The following is a 22,443-nucleotide window of genomic DNA, read 5'->3' as shown; positions in this document are numbered from 1 at the left end:
TTTCTGTTAAGTCAATGAAAATTCTTTGAATTGTACGTCAGGACTTGTCCTGCTATGTTTTTTTTTGTTTCGTCGTCTGACGCTTCATTTTCGTTTTACATTTGTTCTAGAACATTCTGTCTCGTCACTGCTTAAATGGCTTTTTCGCGCTTGATTTCACGCTTTCTGCGTGACCTAAATTGCGGTTATTCAGAAACAGAATCTGTTCCTAAAACAAAGTTGATTGTAAGAAAACAGATTGTATGGTCCGACAGCCGAGTGGTTAAGGCGACTGGCTGTTAATCCGGAGATCGCCGGTTCGAGACGCGACAGGAAAATTTTTTTGCACCCAAAAACAACCTCCTTTGAAATAAACTTGTAAGTTTTATAGGCGGCGACGATAACTATTATCAACTCACTTCTGTATCTTTTTCCATCTGTATTTTACGGCACGCAAGTCTATTTCGCAGCTATTCCGGCAATCTGCCGGCTATGTTGTAAACTTAACAAAACTTGTCATTGCTCTATAATTTTAAATGTCTATAATAATAAATGGTTCTCAAATTCTGATTACCTCCTCTAAAAAATCAAGCAAATGAATTGAATCGCTAACCCAACTTTGTGCTTATAGCTCATCTGCAAGTGTGGTTCTGTTGTTCGTGAGTTTGTACTTGGAGAAGTACGTGCTTGGATTGTCAATAGAATGCTATGCTCCGTGGTTGTTCTCGACACCAGGTGGAAGTGGAGTTCCACCCAGTTGTCTGTTGTCCTTTGGCTGCTTCGCGCTGAATTCACTCGCAATTAAATTTTATCAGCGTCAGCTAGCTGTGAGTTTCGAAATTTGGTGATTAATAGCCGCCGTTAGCCTCTCAACGACTATTATTTAGGCGCTCTCCTTTTTACAATTCAAAGAATTTGAATTGTATTGGGGCACTGTCTTTTTATTAGGACTCTAAGAGGAGTATTGGTGGAGGTCTTTTTTCTATCGGTAATTTTGTTAGAGCGTATTTGAAACAAGAAGTGAAATGTTTGAAAAGAAAGTTTTTAGGTCATATTGCTGAAGAGCTGAAAGAGGAGAGTGATTTCTGTTCATGCTATGTTTTTGAGAGAGAGCGAGTAAAGCAGGTGTGAAAAAAATTTCGTTAAGCGAGAGATATTGTTTTGACCACGTGCGGCATTTTCAAAGCAATTTTTATTTTAAACTCGAATATTTCTGTCAAAGATGATTATTAATAGCAGCGTCAACAATTCTTGGCAGCTATTATTGCGCTCCTAATTTTTTTTTACTTCGTCTAGCAGATTTTTGTTTCGCCTTACCCTGACTTTTTCAATGACTTCAGTGACTTCTACTACTTTGGAGTTAAAATTTGTCCGCGTGACGTCATTTCTGCTTTTAGGTCGATTGCGTGACTTACCTCACTCAAAAACACTTCTGAACTCTCTTATGGAACTTTTTAATAGCCGCTCTCATCTTCTCAGCCGGCTATTATAGCGCTCCTATTTTTTTTACTTCGTCGAACTTTTTTTCGCTTTACCTTTTTGCCGCTTTTTCGACATTTTGCGTGAAATCTTTTTGACTTCTCTAGGCTAGTTTCACTCTTCTGTCATTCTGTTCAAAGTCCTTTTAAACAGCAGCTGCTCAGCAAAGCAATTTAAAATGAAGAGAGTCAGTATAAAAGCATCAAAGTCAGAAATAGAAACGGGATAAACCCATAAAGCCTATTTTTAGATGCCCGGTACTTGAACTTTGTTCTCACAAGTTTTAGTTACTATCTATAATGCTTATTGGTATTCATACTAGACTCTGTAGACTCTCACTGAGAGACAGGAGTATGTTCAAATGTTCAACTACGAAATGACATCAAAATAAATCGCACTTAAAATTGTTTTTGTACAAAAATCAATTTTTGTTGATATTTTTAATAGCCGCGAAGCGATAGCGGCTATTTTTGGGGACATCGTGTTTTTTTTTAATTCGTCGTCTCCATCGATGATTCTTACGACCTGACTTCTTGGAATTGACTTCTTGGAATTGACTTCAGTGACTTCTATTACTTTGCAGTTAAAATTTATGTACGTGACGTGGTTTCTGCTTTTAGGTCAATTGCGTGACTTACCTCACTCAAAAAAATGACTTCTGAACTCACTTATGGAACTTTAAATTTTTATGATCTAAGTAGTGCCAATCTTATATGCCCTAATTCGTGATTATTAGTCTTGAGTTTTTGATTTCGAATATCAATTTTGAAATAGCTCTTTAAGGGCTTTTTCCTTATAGAACGTATGTGTCAAAAAATTGACAGTCCGAAGCTAACACAAAAAGTCTAGTGGTCTATTAAAGGACTGGTGGTTGATCTGTCTATCTTATTTCTTTAGGTGTTTCAATTCATGGAAGGCCACGAGCGTCTATCGCGGTTTTTTTCCGGCAATCTGCCGGCTATGTTCTTTTCTTTCAATCCCAATAGAGTTATGGGAGTCAACGGCGGCTATTTTCCGGCAATCTGACGGGTATGTTCATGTTTTTCTGAGAATTTTTTTGTTTTACATTATTCATGATTTTCATGCATTGAACTACGCGATGTGAATACAGTCAAAGTCAAAAGAGCAAAATCAAAAGAAACGGGATAAACCGATAGAGCCGGGTGATTAAGTCATTGAGCATTACGTTATCAAAGTTATTAGAGTATTGACTAGCTGAAATTGGTATTAAGCTCATTAGCTTTCAGTTTGGAAGCTAAATTATGTATAGTTAGAGAATCTAACTAAAACTGCACGCCGAATTAGAACTTTTTTGACACTGAGAAAAAAAAACCGAAAAGAATTCAGTCATTTTCTGTCTTTTCTTTTTCTGTTTCTATCCCGATGTACATCAAGCTCGTCAACGGCTTCTTTTTTGCGTTAATTTGCCGGCTATGTTTTGCAGTTTTGTACTCTTCTCCAAGTTTTTATAGCATTTAAGAAGTTCTGTGGTTCAAATTAACTATCTCGAAAACTTTATCCTTGCGAATAGTTGTTTTAGAGCCGCAATTATTTATAAAGTTTTTCTTATCAAATTCGTAGTCAGTTTTTGTTCTCATTTACTTTTGCATTGCTAATTTGCCTGTTAATTTTTCAAATTGATTGAAATAATTAGGTTCATTATTAGGTCCATTTTTAGTGAAGCTGGTCAACTTTCTACTCCGAGTCGTTTCCGGAAGTCTTCGAAATGTTTTTTAAAGATATTTTTCTATTTTCATGAATTTTGAAGTCAAATTGAAGCAATGATTTTGCTCACGCCGAAACACGAAGTGGATCGATAAATAGAGAGAAAACACTGTATGAACAAAAATTCGCTTTCTCGCTAGTGGTTTTTCATGCGGAATTGCCGCTCCAACTTTACTGTTTTTTGATAGCCGCGAAGAGATAGCACATTGTGGTTTTTTTAATTCGTCGTCTCCATCGATTATTCTCGTTACCGGATTTTTTGGAATTGACTTTTCAGTTTCAGTGATTTCTACTGCTTTGCAGTTGAAATTTGTGTGCGTGAAGTCTTTTGTTCTCATTTTAGGTCAACTGCGTGACTTACCTCACTCAAAAAATTGACTTCTTACTTAGCTTAAGGAACTTTATGAACAACTTTATGATCTTTTTATGAACATTTACCGGTTAAAGGTCAATTTTGTGTATTAGAATTTTTGATTTTCAATATTAATTGTGAAAAAGCTCTGTTAAGGCTTTTTCTTCATAGCGCGTATATATCTCGTAAAAATGACAGTCTAAATTTAACCCAAAAAGTCTAGTGGTCTATTAAAGGAGTGGTGGTCAATCCGTCTATCTTTTTTTTAGTTGTTACAATTCGTGGAAGGACACGCGGCTATGTTTCGGTTTTTGATGGAAATTTTTAGAATGGTTTTCCCAATCCAGTCATAGTCCGTCTTAGGCCTAGTTTTTTATTCAATCAATGAAGATTCGTTGAATTGTAGTTCATGACTTGTCCTTTTTTATTCGTTTTAACTTATGATCATGTGTTTCGTTTTACATGTCACGATTTTCACGTTTGAGTTCTGACTTATCTCACTCACTGTATCAACTGAATGGAATTTAAATTCTTTCACGCATTGATTTACGCAATGTAGTGAATACGGTCAAAGAGCAAAGTCAAAAGAAACGTGATAAACATTTAAAGTCCGGTCATTGTCATAGTGCATTAAGTTTTCGAAGTTCATTAATGCGATTGCTAGCTGGCATTACTATTATGCTTAATGGAGTTCAGTTTAGAAGCTGAATTATGAGTAAGTTTAGAATCTAACCGAATTTGCAGAATTTCTACACCAAATAGGAAGGCTTTTAAAAATTCTGTCAATTTATATCTTTTTTGTTTTCTGCTTCAATCTCAATGTGCGTCAAGCGGATCAACGGTGACTGTTTTTCGGCAAGTTGCCGGCTGTGTTATGCGATTACATTTTTTCCAACCCATCAGAAGCCAAAAAATGTAGAAATTGTATAATTTTTTGAAAGTGCTGGCTAGCCTAAATGCGTATGTTGTCTTATGTGGTTTTTTTTAATTCGTCGTCTCCATCGATTATTCTCGTGACCGGATTTTTTGGAATTGACTTTTCAGTGATTTCTACTGCTTTGCAGTTGAAATTTGTGTGCGTGAGGTCTTTTGTTCTCATTTTAGGTCAACTGCGTGACTTACCTCACTCAAAAAATTGACTTCTTACTTAGCTTAAGGAACTTTATGAACAACTTTATGATCTTTTTATGAACATTTACTGGTTAAAGGTCAATTTTGTGTATTAGAATTTTTGATTTTGATTATTAATTGTGAAAAAGCTCTGTTAGGGCTTTTTCTTCATAGCGCGTATATATCTCATAAAAATGACAGTCTAAATTTAGCCTTTTTCATGAGAAAAGTTCTCACCGCCAGATCTCATGATTGAATATCATCTTTCTTTAGAAGCCCCGAAAAGATAACGAGGCTATTATTGATCTCATGGTATTTTTTTGAATTGTATTGGTGCACTTTCTTTTTAATTGCTCTCGAACGAGTAAAGCACAAGTGCATTATTTCGCTGAGCAGCTCTCTTATAGTTTTACGCCAAATTAAAAAATTGAAACCATTCTATCGTCGAACACTCCCTAAACCTACCACCGCTCACTCCCTATTGTTAGCATTCTTAAGCCAACGATTTCTACCACCGAAGACAATTGCTCGCGATCGTTTGAGATGATAGTTGGTTATGTTCAGTTTTCTGTCCTTCCTTTCCTTTCCTTCTTTTATCGCTGTGTGAACTGTTTTCGTTTTTAATAGCCGCGAAGCGATAGCGGCTATTATTGGGTACATCGTGGTTTTTACGACTCGAAGAGGAGTGTTGAGATTCTACAGGTTTTTACGACTCGAAGAGGAGCATTGAGATTCTACAGGTTTTTTTTAGCAGAGCAAGTTTGTTCATGACTTGAATTTTAACTTCTTTCTGTTCGAGCATTTACCTCCGTTTTTGATTGTTGACTTCTGTTTTCGAATATTGGACTTTAACAATAGCTTCGTTTAGTAATGTATAGTAATTAATTGCTCTTGAACGCAGTTCATAGCAATTATTGTAAACGTGAGTGTCTTTTTTTTGCAAATTTTTCGCTTGACAATTTTGAGCTTTTCTTCTAGAACATTCTTTGACTTCTCAAGTGACTTTTTCGCGTTTTCGTTCATCATTTTTGAGTGATCTCTAGTGCTCCGAAGTAAAGCTTGTTGCTAATATAAATTCAGTTGCAGCATAGGAAAATTAAGTGACTCGTAGCGCAGTGGTAGTGCGGGTGGACATGGATCGGGAGGTCAGTTAATCGAATCCTGGTGGGGTCAAGGTTTTTTGCACAGGTTTTTTGCACCCATAAAGAAAAATTGATCTATTCTAAAGACCATGAATTAAATTGCCTCGCCTGTCGTTCAAGAGCAATTCTTCCGACATTTGTCGGTTTATGTTTAGGAACTGCTGGTAATGTTCAAGGTGAAGAGGTCATTTTGAGATTTTTTTGTTCCTATATAAGTCACCCCTAATTATCAAAACTACACCGCACAAAACCCCCATCACCTATCTACACCCCCCCCCCCCCACACCACCTACATACACCCCCCCTCCGCCCCCGCCATAACTAACCCCCTCCCCGCACCTACCCCTACCCCCCAAACTACCCCCTCCCTTCACCTAACTACCCCCACCTACCCAGCACTACCCACCTCCCCAACCGATCTACCCACCCACCCCACCTAGCTCCCCCGCACCTAAAAAATTGTCATTTTTAAAACAATTTAATGTGGTTTGTTAGCCTACTTTTATTTTTTTCTCTCTTGTCTATTTTGATGTTCTGATTTCGGTACGGTTAGGTTAGAGATTATAATGCACGACTATTCGAGTCGTTTCCTGGTATTCTATCGGCTATATATTTTTTGAATTCGTCGTCTCCATCGATTGTTCTTACGACCTGACTTCTTGGAATTGACTTTTTCAATGACTTCAGTGACTTCTACTGCATTGCAGTTAGAATTTGAGTGTGCGACGTCATTTCTGCTTTTAGGTCAATTGCGTGACTTACCTCACTCAAAAAATGACTTCTGAACGCACTTATGGAACTTTAAATTTTGTGAACATTTACTAGTTGAAGATCAATAGTGTGCATCTAAGTAGCGCCAAACTTATATGCCCTAATTCTTGAGTATTAGAGTCTTGAGTTTTTGATTTCGAAAATTAATTTTGAAAAGCCCTATTAGAGCTTTCCCCTTATAATGCTTATGTGTCATAAAATTGACGGTCCGAATCTATCCCAAAAAGTCTAGTGGTCTATTAAGGGACTGGTGGTCGATGTCTATCTTATTTCTTTAGTTGTTTCACTTCGTAGAAGGCCACAAGCGTCTATCGCGGCTATTTTCCAGCAAACTACCGGCTATGTTTTGCAACTCAAAAAGTTTGAATTGTATTGGTGCAATGTCTTTTTTAAGATATAATCACACTTCTTTGATCTTTTCTTGATAATGAGAAGTCAAACTGGATGAGTGATTTTAGACGCGATGCACTAGTAAGAGGACCGAAAAGCGAGTTGTTATAGGGCCTGACAATTTTGAAACGTTCTGCCAGATACCATTGCGAGGGTGGTTTTTCGGCAAAGACTACTTAGAGTGGTTTCCGGAAGTTTTCCAGATATGATATTTTAAGATCGAGGAGCGAAAAGCTTAGTTTTATTGCGTGAAATCTTCGTGAAGTAGGACTTTGTGTTTAAACAGATTTTCGGTTCTTAAGAGCGAGTTGTATCACGTGTGGCAATTCGACTTCTGTTTTTGTTGTTTTTCTTGTCCTTTTCTGCCCGAATGTTTTGAAAAGTTGGTACGTGTGTGCTAATATATTGAGGCTTGCTTGCTACGGTTTAAACATCAAAATGCAAGTAATGGTTTTTGAAACTCCCTGTTTGTTTTCATAAAAGATATGTGATTTGGACTTTGCCGGTTCTTTCTGTGTGAAGCTGTAAGCTGAGCGAAGCTGTATTGCGGTGCTCTTGGTTTTTTTGTTTCGTCGTCTGACGCTCTTTTTTCGTTTTACATTTGTTCACACAGTGAAGCTGAAAAGGTCAAATTTGCTGAATTACTTCTTCCTCTCACTAACGGCATTTGCCCGCGTGACGTCATTTCTCACTCGCTTTAGCAAAAGTTTTCAGGTTATTTGCGTGATTAGATTTTGATCATAAGTGACTTACCTCACTCAATAAAATGACTGTTGCACTTTAAAACTTAAGTTTAGTTTGAATTTGTTTAGGGTCAAAGGAACTCATTTGTGCAGTAAAGGTCCCGAATAAGAGGCTTCTGCGGAATGAATTTTAACAAGCTTTATTAATTAATCGCTGAATGTTTTTTACCTAGTTTTTTGAGCAGCGTCCATTTTTTTTTCAATTTAGATCTGTATCTGTTTCTATCTCTATTATATGGAACGCAGGTCTATTCTTCCGCAGCTTTTGCCGGCTATGTTGTTTACTTCACCTCGTGTCACAGATCTTATTTTGAGCCATTTAAATGTTTTTAATATCTTATGGTTGTTTACTTTGATGGTTTTCACGAATCTGATATTACCTGTTTAATAGCCGCCTCACCTTTTCAGCCGGCTATTATAGCGCTCCTAATTTTTTTTCGAATGAAAATTTTCGCTTTACATCGGTTCACAGCTTGTTCAACATTTTGCGTGAAATCTTTTTGACTTCTCTAGGCTAGTTTCATTCTTCTCTCGTTCTGCTCAAAGTTCTTTTGGACAGCAGTTGCTCAGCAAACAATTCACAATGAACAGAGTCCGTATTAAAAAACGAAACCAGAAATATAAAAGGGATAAACCCATAAATCCCGATTTTAGATCACCGTTACTCGAACTTTGTTCTTAGTTACCATCTCTAATGCTTATTGGTATTGATACTATCCCCCTGTAATGTCTCACTACGAAACAGGAGTATGTTAAGCTCCAAAATGACATCAAAATAGTTTGCACTTAAACATTTTTTTACGAAAATCATTTTCACAAGTTTTTTCTCTTCTTTCAGTCCCAATCTTGGTTGTGGGAATCAACGGCGGCTATTGTCCGGAAATCTGCCGGTTATGCTTTTAATAGCCGCCGTCAGCCCCTCAAACGGCTATTATTTAGGCGCTCTCGCTTTTCGTTTTACATAAGTCACGATTTTTACGTTTGACTTGTGACTTTTCACTCTGTTTCAACTGAAAGTAGTTGAAATTTTTTCACCCATTCAATTAGACAATGTGGTGAATACTGTCAAAGTCAAAAGATCAAAATCAAAAGAGACGTAATATACCGATAGAGTCCTGTCATTAAGTCATTGAATTCGGTTATCAAAGTTCATTAGAGCGATTGCTTGCTGATATTAGTATTAAGCTTAATACCCTTCAGTTTAGAAGCATAAGTAAGTATAGATTTAGAATCTAACTGAAACTGCACACTGAATTAGAACAATTTTTGAAACTTATTATTGGAAAAATTATTGCTTATTTCTATCTCTTCTTTTTCTGTTTCAATCCCGATGTGTGTCTAGCGCGTCAACGGCGGCTATTTTCCGGAAATATGCCGGCTATTTTAAAAAAAATGTTTTGGCGTTTTTTTGGAATTGTCCGGCTTTTGTTCTTTTGATTGGTGTACCACGTAGTCTCGGTTTATATCTAATTCATTTTTGCAATTTTAACACAGCTTGTCTCAAAATGATCAGATTGTTTTTAGATTTTGCTCTCTTAAATCGTTTTTGTTGTTTCGTCTCTTAGTTTCAATAATGAGCGATCTCTTTTACGCTGTGTTGAAGCTTTGAATTGTTTCAAGGATGACCCCTAATTGTCGATCATTTTGTTCTCTTCTTTGGTGAACTTCTTATAGTTGCCTGTTGCTGTTACGTGGTCCCTGAATGGTTTTCATCAATGTTGATCGATGCTTTTTTGGTTGAAAGTGCAATAGATGTTGGAGATCGCTAGTTTTAGTTGGTTTTTTAATGACTTCAATACAACTTATATTCATAGACATTAGAAAAAAAATAGACATTAGATTTTTGCTAATTTTTGTCTTTTACATTGTTGTCGTGGTTTTGTAAAAAGTTGTTATTTGCTCTCTGAAGTCCCAATGTATAAAGTTTTTTCACGTTGACGTTGTTGGACCGAAAAACTTGAAACGATCTTCTAAAAGAAATGGAATAAGTTTTAGATTTTTAAAGCGTTGGTTAATTTCGTGGACGTATTGGTTTTTGGTTTGATTACTATTCGAAGACGGTCTTTCAAGGAGGATGATCGTGTTATATTTAGTTTGCGCTTTTTCGACATTTTTTTGCATAATTTTTATTTACTACAGGATAGTTTCAATTCTCTCATTTTGGTCAAAGTGCTTTTGAAAGCAGAGGAATCTGTTGACCAGCAGAGGAATCTTAAATTAACAGAGTCAGTATCGAAAAACAATCGAAAATAGAATCGGGATAAACCTATAAAGCCCATTTTAAATGCCTGCTGTTTAAACTTTTTCATATAAATCTTTGTTACCATCTCCAATACTTATTAGTATTTATGCTAGCCCCTGTATCCTGTAATTTAGCAACAGGAGTATGTCCAACTACAAAATGACTGCAGAATAGTTTGCTGGATTAATATATTTTTAAAAAAAAATCAAATTTCTTCTGTTTAATAGCCGCCCTCATCTTCTCAGTCGACTATTATAGAGCTCCTATTTTTACAAAGAAATTGAATTGTATTGGGGCGCTGTCTTTTTTTTTAAGATTTGTTCACACATTTTTATGCTTTTTGAAGTCAAATTGGAGTAGCGATTTCGGTGACGCCGAAACAGCAAATGGAGCGAAAAGGCGAGTGGTTTTGCGGCGTGAAAATTTTTTGCTCTAATTTAAAGTGGAGTAAGAAAACGGTGTTTGAACAAAAATTCGCTTTCTAGCTAGTGGATTTTTGTTCACATGTGGCAATTTTACTTTGGTTTTTACTGTTTTTTCAATATTTTGGATCGGATTTTTTTTTCTAAATGGTTTTCCCAATTCCCTCATAGTTCGTTCTAGGTCTAGTTTTTTTGTTTAGTCAATGACAATTCTTTGAATTGTACGTCAGGACTTGTCCTGCTATGTTTTTTTTTACTTCGTCGAACAAAAAAAATGTTTCGTTTTACCTCATTTTGCCGCTTCTTCAACATTTTGCTTGAAATCTTTTGACTTCTTGAGACTAGTTTCTCCCTTCTCTCATTCTGCTAAAAGTGATTTTGAACATCAGTTGCTCAGAGTCAATATAATAAACTGAAGTCAGAAATCGAAACGGGATAAACCCATAAAGCCCAATTTTAGATGCCCGCTATTTGAACGTCGTTTCTATAGGTCTTAGTTACCATCTCTAATGCTTATTTGTATTGATAGTAGCCACTGTAGCCTCTCTCTAAGAAACAGAAGTATGTTCAACTACGAAATGCCATCAAAATAAATCGGACTTTAAAAATGTTTTTACACAAAATTTTTTTTCAATATCTATACTTTCACTCCGGATCATGCTTATTGGAATCAACGGCGGCTATTTTCCAGCAATCTGCCGGGTATGTTTTTTTTATCCCAATCGAGTATGGGAAACAACGACGGCTGTTTTCCGGCAATGTGCGGGTATGTTTCTTTTTACTGCACAGTTTTTTGGAAAACATTTGTTGGTTTTCAGATTTTCGATTGTGGTGCGGCGACCTTTCTGCATCTACGCCATGGTGAATGACATGCGGTCCTAATGTCTGTCAATTATGGCTTTTTCGGTAATCTTTCGGCTGTGTTCGTATTTGCATCCTTTCGAATAGATTCAACAATGTTCGTGTAGCCACACTTAGTTTTTAATTGCTCTCGTAGAGAAGCAATTATTGTAAACGTGTCTTTTTTAAGCAAAATTTTCGCTTGACCGTTTTGACTTTTCGAGTGACTTTTACGCCCTTGACTTTGCGCTTCGCGTGATCTAAAATTCTCTCTCGATCATAATTGCAAGCAGCTGAACTCAATTGGCGGCAATTTAATACTAAAAGTCAAATGAAAAGTGCGCCGAAACTGGTGCCATTTTTCATTTTAATTCTTAATAGTGGTATGTGTTAGCCTCTAATGTGGTTATTTGAAGCCCACTATTGAACTTCTTAGTCCCATTTAGCCCCCCCTGACTGGAGCACGCTACAATTGATTACAGCTCCCACTAGTCGTTTGAGAGCAATTCTTCCGACATTTAGTCGGTTATGTTTCCAAATGATATACAGTTTGATGTCTGTAGGATGGTTGCATATCTAGAGTTTTTAAGAACAAATTCGAAATGATGGGTAATCCTGGCTCTACAATCTTCATCAGGGTTTTAGGATTGCCATATTCCACTTTCAAAACAAATGCTTTCTTTGTTTCCCGACATTCTTCCAAACGACAAATGTTGTGAGTACACTGGCGCTCTGTTGTATTTAAGTTATGAGAATAGGCTCGCATCAATGTCAACGATGTTTTGATTTCCAACTATTTTTGCAGAGTTATCGACATGACTCAAGTGCACACTTATCTCATGTGCCGGCAATTTTATATGAACATTAAGCTGGGAGGGGGTGTAGAATTTTGTACTTTGCTTAGACTGACTAGCTGGGGACCGACTAGCGTCCAAATCTCTAAGAAATTGAAAGGGGTGTTTTGATGGCTCTCAGACGTCTATTGGCGGGGTTTTTGTCCCCACGCTGCTCTTGGTGGCTTTAAGAAGCTCTAGTCGGAATAATGAATTGATTCCAGTAGTCAACTATGATCAAATGAATAAACAAGAAATGTAAAAGATCACAAAACCACATCAAAATTCAACCAAAGTTTTATTATAAAAGATGGTTCACATTTTTAACTCTGTAATCAAATTCTCCACTAGAGAACAAGTATACTCTCAATTCTGCAAGCCCTCAATTCAGCCGCTTGATCTAGCTGCGGTTCTCCGTTGTTCTCTGGTGGTCTGATTTCCAATCGCGCAAACCGGTGTTTTGATTTTATCAAATTAATTCAACTCCTCAACAATGTTTTTGTTATCACAACTTCTCTACAGGTCAACTCCTAAGCTACAGCTCTTATTATGGCACTCTCTGGTGATGTTGTTGTTCTACTCCTTAGTAACTTATCAAGCAACAGCGTACAAGAATGATCAAAACAAAAGAATTTGTTCACTTCGCATTATGGACCACATTAGTTATTCTTTCTGACATAAAGTTTGTTATGACTTCAAAAGAACAATGAAATGACCTGAACGCCTTCTTTATACATTACTGACTTCTACTCAAGCTATTCAATCTAGAACAATAGCAGTATCAGACTTATGCCGCTACCAATTAATCAATCGGTCAAACTATGAACTCAAGAATTTAAGTCTTACTTGGAAGTTTAAAGTCCCCCCTACGGTGTCTATAAAACAAATCCCCGGAAAGTGACAACAATGGAACTTTCTCCATTGTATGTACTTACTCCCTACCAAGTTCCATCACACTGAGATAAATACCGGATAATAAACAACTTTTATAAATTCTGTCCCCCTCAGAAAATCAATATAGCACCCACTCAACTTCTAGGATCACTTTTTTGTTCCACGAATGTCTGGTTTGCCAATTGACCTTGAATTGCAAGCTAACAGTCTCACTAACAATTTGTAGGAAACCGATTTTTTGAAATTCAAGTTCCAGCACTTTCAATCGCTACATTTTTGTGATAAAAGTAGATTTCCCAAATTCGACACTCATCCCTTCTAGACTATTATTTTCCCGAATAGTTGTTAAAACTGGCTTCTGACCTAAATCTTAACCAACCCTAATCATAAAATTGTTCTGCTTGTTGATACATCTTGTCCCCCTTATCAGAAGGTTTTGCTTCATGCATACCTTACTTTTTCTTTTAGTTCCACAACACATCACAACAGACTTATTCACTTAAGCTAGGCCTAGTAGACCTATTTGTGAACCATCGCTAACAAAAAATGAATATTAATAGTACATCAACGTATTACTCTAGAACATTTATCAAATTTACAGCAATTGAACTCAAAGCAACAAATATGGCTAAAACTACTAGAAGGATCACGCAAATTAAAAACTTGTCTCTGTCAACAGATACAACACATATAAAATTCACTTTCTGTTACTTCTTATCTACACAATAACCGATTAGTTGAACCATCAAATCGTTACATCATTTACCCCGGCCATCTCACCAAAAGTTCTATTTGAACAATTTAGTAACTACCAATTCAATTAAATTGGTTCAACTCATCTTTCTAATACCGTTTCAAGGTTAGTTATATGCAACTATTTTTCTCTATTTTTTTGCAAACACTATGTTCTCTCTCTGTATAGAAGCTAGACATCAATACATAAAAATAAAGTATTTACATATCACATCATTATGCAAAGAGTCATCAGTGATTGGGTTGGCATACGAAGGTATGCGAGCCTTGAGTTTGTGAACATTGTCATTGTGCTTCGGGTGGCTAGATCCTTGCGGTTCTCTAGCCATCTTCATCGGTGAGCCGTGATCACTTCGTGAATCCGCTCCTCTTCCTTTGCTGGAACGTCCGTGCTGATCCCTCAAGACACCTCACGATGAGCAGTTGGAGGTGGCTATTCTTCAGGCCCAGGTTCGAGAGGTGGCATGTCTTCGGTGCCATTGACCCACGCCAGTTCATTACCAGGGCACCAAATGTCACACTGCCTGAGTCCCGCACATCACATCTTGTACCACTTCAGGAACATGGTAGTAGTTTGCTTTCACTTGGAACTGATTATCTAGAACTGCGTTATCACTGCAGATGATGCCGTCTATGACCCATGCCTGTTCGTCCCTCCACACCACTAGGTCTGGCTTCCTGATGCCCTGTCTTGTCTTAATCACAGGTTCGGCAAGTGAGCTGTAGCCCTGCTTCTCCGGTAGTCCCTTGGCGAGGTCCACGCACTTGTGTCTTTTGATCCTCTCGCCCCAGCTTCTGGGACACACCTGGAGGATGTGGGCCAGTGTCTCACGTCTACCGCATGAATCACAAGAGGGGTCCTGCCCTCTGTGCCACCTCTGCAGCTTTGCCTTGGTTGTCATCAGGTTGCCTCTGATCTTCATCACTGCGATGAAGGTGGACCCTGTCATGAGCAATGTGCCGTTGGTCAAGATCCCATGACCACCACACTGTCGCAGTCTTGAGTCCAGCCCCATCTACTGTGGTGTGTAGTCTGTCTCGCTGTCTGACCCTGAACTTTGCTATGCTGCGAGGGGTTACACTGTCTATGGGTAGGCCTTGCTGCTTCTATGCTCTCCAGTAGCTTCTTGAAGAACCCTGTGTGATGGCTGCCACAGCTGGGTCATTTTTCATAAGTCTTGTCAATCTGGCTTCCTGCATCAGTGGTGCCCTCTTCTGCAGCTCAGGTATGCCCCGTCCTCTCTCATCAACGTCTGCGTGGAACATTTCCTTGGGGTGTCTTTGGTCCGTCTCATGAACTGCCTCACATTCCTCTTTATGACGCTGTCAACACCACCCAGGACCTGCTTCGTTGTCTTTGCGAGGACTAGCTGACGGTACACAGTGTGGATACAAAAGGTCGTTAAGCTAGACCTAGTAGACCTATTCGTGAACCATCACTAAAAAATGAGTATTAATAGTACATCAACGTATTACTCAAGAACATTTATCAAGTTTACAGCAATTGAATTCAAATCAACAAATATGGTTAAATCTACTAGAAGGATCACGCAAATTAAAAGCTCGTCTCTGTCTATAGATACAAAACATATTAAAACCACTTTCTGTCACTTCTTATCTACACAATAACCGATTAGTTGAACCATCAAATCTTTACATTATTTACCCCGGCCATCTCACCAAAAGTTCTATTTGAAAAGTATAGTAACTATCAATTCAATTATATTGGTTCAACTCACCTTTCTAATTTACTATTTCAAGGTTAGTTATATGCAACTAGCTTTCTCTTCCTAATATTCACAAACCAAATTTCTGTGTTTAAGCACTGATACTCCATGCACCCTCTACCAGCTACAGTTTGGGGATCAAAATCAAGCAGTTATTTAGCCACAAACAAACTTAACACCATTAATCAATATTTCGGACAATCTTTAGTTTTTTAACGACCAATAATTAGACAATGAAATCAATTTGAAACACAAGATTAGATACTCAAATGAGACGAATTGCTTCGATGCTTGAAGGGATGTCCCTTCTTCCTTCGATGCTTGAAGGGATGTCCTCCCAACTCTTCACTGGACCGCAACATCACATCTGGAGGTCTCCTCCTCGTCGTCACACTGTCTACTCGTCAGCACCATCTTCTCGTCAGCTTCAGCCTGCTCCATCTCTCCTTCCGACTTGTCTGAAGCCACATTGTCCCTCGTGACATCGGGTCTCGACAACTGTTGAAATCCCCTCTGACAGAACTTCCTTCTGCTGTGGACATTGCCCATTGATCCCATCAACTCAGAATGCAATTCGACTACTGGCCGAGACTCCCTCCTTCTGTTGTAGACTACATCACTTCTGCTACCGATAGGTGGAGACCGTACAATTGGCGTTCCATTGACCTCCTCGCTTCTGCTTCCAAAGCCGTTTGAGTACCCCCAAAGAAAAGAGAACATTCATTTCGATGACCGTGGCCCTGATTAACAGACTTATACGCCGCTCCCATTCGAAACCACAAGTCATCGGAGTCGCTTTCAACTATCCACACATTGCTGTGCCTTATTTCTCCCTCATTAATTCTCTGAAATTCCTCTGTTCCCTCGACTCCTGTATTCAACTGGGGGTCCGCATATCTATCCTCCTCTATCTGAGGCCATGCCATTAATAGCTGCTGAGTATTCCAAGGAACTTCCAGTCAGCTCCACTGTCAAGCTCCACTGTAGACCGAAGTTCCAATCTTCGGTTGTGATCAACTTCTCTGTTACCTTAGTGCTGTGAATTAGCTGACGGCTCAAACTTCTAATTTGACTTATTGCCAGTTTGTTTGCTCATCTGTTGCTAAGTCCTCCGGCGAACTGCAAGATTGACTCGCTTCGGCTAACACCTGACCACAACTCCTGGATCCGAAGTCCTCACTACATGAGCCACGTGATTCTGCTGATTGCTCACTGCGACTTGAGTCGGCCTCCACTCTACCTTTGCTCCCTCTCCGATTTCGCTTTCTGACACCGCTTTCGAAGTTTCTTAGCCGCTTCTTATAGAATTCTGTGTACTGTCTTCCAAAACCAACCCTCTTCCGCCTAGCCGTTCTTCGGCGTCCTACATTTCGTCCTTGATTTGACCATTGAAAAGAAAATTTTTCTCTCTAAAGCTGTTTTTCTTTTCATAAAGAACTGCTCCAAAGCTCTCAAAATTTTCTCAACCATAGGAACTTAAGCTGTTCTCCATTGGACCCTGTCATGAGCAATGTGCCGTTGGTCAAGATCTCATGACCCGCACACTGTCGCAGTCTTGAGTCCAGCCCCATCTACTGTGGTGTGTAGTCTGTCTCGCTGTCTGACCCTGAGCTTTGCTATGCTGCGAGGGTTTACACTGTCTATAGGTAGGCCTTGCTGCTTCTATGCTCTCCAGTAGCTTCTTGAAGAACCCTGTGTGAGGGCTGCCACAGCTGGGTCATTTTTCATAAGTCTTGTCAATCTGGCTTCCTGCATCAGTGGTGCCCTCTTCTGCAGCTCAGGTATGCCCCGTCCTCTCTCATCAACGTCTGCGTGGAACATTTCCTTGGGGTGTCTTTGGTCCGTCTCATGAACTGCCTCACATTCCTCTTTATGACGCTGTCAACACCACCCAGGACCTGCTTCGTTGTCTTTGCGAGGACTAGCTGACGGTACACAGTGTGGATACAAAAGGTCGTTAAGCTAGACCTAGTAGACCTATTCGTGAACCATCACTAAAAAATGAGTATTAATAGTACATCAACGTATTACTCAAGAACATTTATCAAGTTTACAGCAATTGAATTCAAATCAACAAATATGGTTAAATCTACTAGAAGGATCACGCAAATTAAAAGCTCGTCTCTGTCTATAGATACAAAACATATTAAAACCACTTTCTGTCACTTCTTATCTACACAATAACCGATTAGTTGAACCATCAAATCTTTACATTATTTACCCCGGCCATCTCACCAAAAGTTCTATTTGAAAAGTATAGTAACTATCAATTCAATTATATTGGTTCAACTCACCTTTCTAATTTACTATTTCAAGGTTAGTTATATGCAACTAGCTTTCTCTTCCTAATATTCACAAACCGAATTTCTGTGTTTAAGCACTGATACTTCATGCACCCTCTACCAGCTACAGTTTGGGGATCAAAATCAAGCAGTTATTTAGCCACAAACAAACTTAACACCATTAATCAATATTTCGGACAAACTTTAGTTTTTTAACGACCAATGATTAGACAATGAAATTAATTTGAAACACAAGATTAGATACTCAAATGAGACGAAGCTATCGTGCTGAAGATTACGAAACCGACTGTACTTCTCAAAAATCTTTCTTCCTTCGATGCTTGAAGGGATGTCCTCCCAACTCTTCACTGGACCGCCACATCACATCTGGAAGTCTCCTCCTCCTCGTCACACTCTACTCGTCAGCTTCAGCCTGCTCCATCTCTCCTTCCGACTTGTCTGAAGCCACATTGTCCCTCGTGACATCGGGTCTCGACAACTGTTGAAATCCCCTCTGACAGAACTTCCTTCTGCTGTGAACATTGCCCATTGATCGCATCAACTCAGAATGCAATTCGACTACTGGCCGAGACTCCCTCCTTCTGTTGTAGACTACATCACTTCTGCTACCGATAGGTGGAGACCGTACAATTGGCGTTCCATTGACCTCCTCGCTTCTGCTTCCAAAGCCGTTTGAGTACCCCCAAAGAAAAGAGAACATTCATTTCGATGACCGTGGCCCTGATTAACAGACTTATACGCCGCTCCCATTCGAAACCACAAGTTATCGGAGTCGCTTTCAACTATCCACACATTGCTGTGCCTTATTTCTCCCGCATTAATTCTCTGAAATTCCTCTGTTCCCTCGACTCCTGTATTCAACTAGGGGTCCGCACTTGGGGTCAAGAAAACCTTGTTGAATTGGGCGTCCGATTTGCGCTCAGTATCACTCTCCCGCGCCTGGACAGTCTCCCCTCTATCCTCATCTTTGGCCACGGGTCTTCAACTCTTTAAGACAAGATCTCTTCCATTCTGGTCCGGAGTTTAGACCTACTTAAGCACCACTGGTCCTCAAGACTCAATGTACGATTATAGCTCCTGTAGTTCTTGACATTCCTCCGAATCAGGCCTGTAGGCCTCTATCAGTCCCTTATTGTGAACAGTTGCTTTCATCGTTTCCTTAACTGAACAAAGCTCAAATCCTTCTATTACTTGATCCCGCTCTCTGGTGGAAATCGCTACACATGAACCCTCGATTGGAATCTGGATGAGTTATCCCATTCGAACTCAGCGACTCTTGTAGCACTTGTAATCTGCATTCACCTGAACTATTCCATAGATAAACCACTGAAGGGCAGTTATCAGGGACACAGTCAGCTTTAGACGTGCTTGATTTACTAACTTCGAGAAGCCCTGTTGTTTTCCAGCAGAAACCTAATTCACTTCTTCGCAACTCTTCGACACAATTTGGATCCTATCTCGTCTATTCAAATTTTTGGGACTCTGGACTACGCTCCTATCATCTTGAAAGTCCACAACTGCCCGTGTACTAGTTTCTAACTCTTCCTCAAACTCGCACAGTTTAATTAATAACTGAATTAATAACTGCGCACAGTTTTGGCGGTGTTGCCACTCCACTCAACATATCTACAAATTTCTCCAATCCTATTTATTTTTGAGTCTGTACATTGCCAGGATCCAGAACTGACGCTTGCGGGACAAACGGAACCATTGCTTTTCTTTTTGACTTTATTTTCGTTTCGAAAAGACTCTTCATCTCCTAGATACACAACCCCTTTTCTCAAGTATGCATGGGACTTCAATTACAGTGCCAATCTCTTCAATCAAATTAGCTCCAAGATTGTCCTCGGCTAGATATTATGCAAAAAGTCTATGAATGGACTCTATCTCTCTCATATCAATTTCACCGTCTCCTACTAGAGACGGAAACTCAGGTGCCATGAGAGATACATCCTTAAGGTTTTTCTTTTGAGTACATCCAAAGAACTCAGGAGGAAGCTCAGTTTCCTCATTTTCACCGTCCTCATAGTCCAAATCACTCATGAAGAGACAGTCATCACCTCCATCGTTTGCTGATGAACGGTCTACATAGTACTCGAATCCCTCAGGTGTGACTACTTTCTCCAACTTCGACACGAATTTTTTCCTACTCTCCTGTAGTCTTCTCTGTACCTTGCTCTCTATATCACGCTGCTGCTTTTCCTCCTCTTTTTTTTCCACTTGTGACTGTAACTCTCTATCCGCCCATTGTTTTTTTGCATCAATATTTTTGCATTGTTCAACTCTATTACAAATATTTTCTTTTCCTCGACCCGCTTCTTCATCAAAACTTTTAACGTCTCTCTTTCGAACTCTGTAGAAGCATTATTTGTCTGGAGCCATTCACTAGGGATCACAATTTTTTCCTGTCCGGTTCTTTGATCGTACCGATACTTAATACCTACTTGCTCTTCCCTGTTTACTTCTCCCTACATAATCAGACCTAAATGTTCTACTTGCTCCTCACTGATTTGTAGCAAATCTACCACGTTCTGGTAGTTCATTTTTTCATCCTGGTTACTGCATCCTGTTCTCACTAATTCCGAACCAACTTCACTTTGCTCAAAATTTTCCTCTGAGTTCTCGCTTTAAGGAGTTTTTTATCCTGCCTTCTGCTAGATCATTCTCACTCTCTGCTTTCTCTTCAATTACACTTCTTCCCCTGCTTCTAATACGGTTCGTACGATCACAGTTTTTTCCCTACTTATAGATAGCTCCTTCTCAATGATGTCAAAGTATTGTCCTAACGACATTACCACTCCACCAGTTTCCGACAACAAGAATCTGAAAGGCAAATCCGAAACCGCTTGCAACGCCCATCCTCTCAGTAGACAAAGCCTTGAAGCAAAAGCTTGATCCTCACTCATTTGTAACACGTCTACAACATCAAGGTAGTACACTCTCCAGTCGTCCCAATTCGGAAACCTTTCTGACGCAAAATACTCTACAAACGGGAACGCACTCCAATCCATGTTTACTAAATATTTATATATCTCTTTTTTCCTCCACTTGTTCGTGGTGTTGCTTAGCTCCCACTATGTCTACTCTATCTATCAGGCTTCTCTGTCTCAGAAGATCCCCTAGCCTCTCACTTCTGCTATGCACTGTTCCTTGACTATTATTAGTAACTACTGTACCTCTAACCTGACTTAATCTGCTTTGCCACTCTACACTAAAATCCTGCCCTGCTGCTGTTGAACCACCTTTGGCCTCCTTTGCAAACTTCTCCTTACTCTCTCCCTCAGAGTCAAACTCTCTAACTCGTGTACCTCCAGTTTGAAAAGGAAACAAAAACCAAGTGGAAGATCTCTCTCTCTCTCTCTCTCAACTCTCTATACTCTACTCTATACTCACAAACATTCAACTCACAACTGTCATTTGCCAAAAACCAGCTTACCTACTTCCTGTTCCAAGCTCTCGATAATCTGAACTGGCACTTTTCCTCTCAAGAAAGCCAATTACTAACAATGACTGTCTTGAATACCTTGCTCTCAATTCGCTTTTCCCTCTTTAGAGCACCTCTAACTCTCTACTCGCAACTCTCTCTTTACCTTGCCTCACAAATCTCTTAATCTGGGCCAGGGCCCTGCAACAACCTTCTCTAAGAAAGCCGATACTCTACGCAAACTCAGACTCACGCAACTTACGCTCTTGACTAAGTCTAAACTCACGCTCTCAATCTTCTAGTCTCAAGAAAAGCTAGATGTTAACAATACCCACAATGGAACTCCAACTCAACTGAAAACTGCTCTGCACACTTGCACTCTCTACATCTCTCTCTCTCTCTCCCTCTCTCTCTCTCTCTCTCTCTCTCTCTCTCCTCTATCTCTCGCTCTCTGACCCTCACTCAAGATGCAACTTGACTCTGTCCCCGGGTTTCTCTTAATTCTTAGCTCGTCGTCGCAAAAGTCAATTCTCCTTCACTCTCTTGTTGTTCGCACTTGCAAGGTCCAACTACAACCACCACACCCGTCAGTCTAGTCCAACTGTCAATAAGTCTCGAGAGCCCACCCTGGAGCACCGCTGTAGAATTTTGTACTTTGCTAATGCTGGCTAGCTGGGGACCGACTAGCGCCCAAAACAAATTGAAAGGGGGTGTTTTTATGGCTCTCAGAAGTCTATTGGAGGGTTTTTGTCCCCACGCTGCTCTTGTCGGCTGTAAGAAGCTTTGGTTGGAATAATGCATTGATTCGTGTAGTCAAATATCATCAAATGAATAAACAAGAAATGTAAAAGATCACAAAACCACAACAAAATTCAACCCGAGTTTTATTATCAAAAATGGTTCACAACTTTAACTCTGTAACCAAATTCTCCACTAGAGAACAACTATTCTCTCAATTCTGCAAGCCCTCAATTCAGCCGCTTGATCTAGCTGCGGTTCTCTGGTGGTCTGATTTCCAATCGCGCAAGCCGGTGTTCTGATTTCATCAAATCAATTCAACTCCTCAACAATGTTTTTGTTATCACAACTTCTCTACAGGTCAACTCCTAAGCTACAGCTCTTATTATGGTACTCTCTGGTTATGTTGTTGTTCTACTCTTTAGTAACTTATCAAGCAACAGCGTACAAGAATGATCAAAACAAAAGAATTTGTTCACTTCGCATTATGGACCACATTAGTTACTTTCTCACATAATGTTTGTTATGACTTCAAAAGAACAATGAAATGACCTGAACGCCTTCTTTATACATTAC

General features: G+C 39.3%; 2 protein-coding genes across 2 annotated transcripts in view; one reads left to right on the top strand and one right to left on the bottom strand.

Moving 5' to 3' along the window:
- LOC142349203 (palmitoyltransferase ZDHHC3-like) overlaps nucleotides 1-22,443 on the bottom strand; it is a 335,645-nt gene that overhangs the window by 253,898 nt on the left and 59,304 nt on the right. The gene's annotated exons all lie outside the window — the stretch shown is intronic.
- The window catches only part of LOC142349596 (uncharacterized), a 57,237-nt gene that overhangs the window by 31,401 nt on the left and 3,393 nt on the right, over nucleotides 1-22,443 (top strand). The window contains exon 16 of the mRNA XM_075401277.1: nucleotides 611-806. Within this exon, the coding sequence (XP_075257392.1) occupies nucleotides 611-806 (196 nt within the window). The remainder of the gene's footprint in view (nucleotides 1-610; nucleotides 807-22,443) is intronic.

The sequence above is a fragment of the Convolutriloba macropyga genome, chromosome 11, assembly GCF_964194025.1.
Source record: "Convolutriloba macropyga chromosome 11, txConMacr16.3, whole genome shotgun sequence".
Lineage (NCBI taxonomy): Eukaryota > Metazoa > Xenacoelomorpha > Acoela > Convolutidae > Convolutriloba > Convolutriloba macropyga.
The sequence above is the reverse complement of the archived record's forward strand: the minus strand, read 5'-3'. Positions and strand labels throughout refer to the sequence as shown.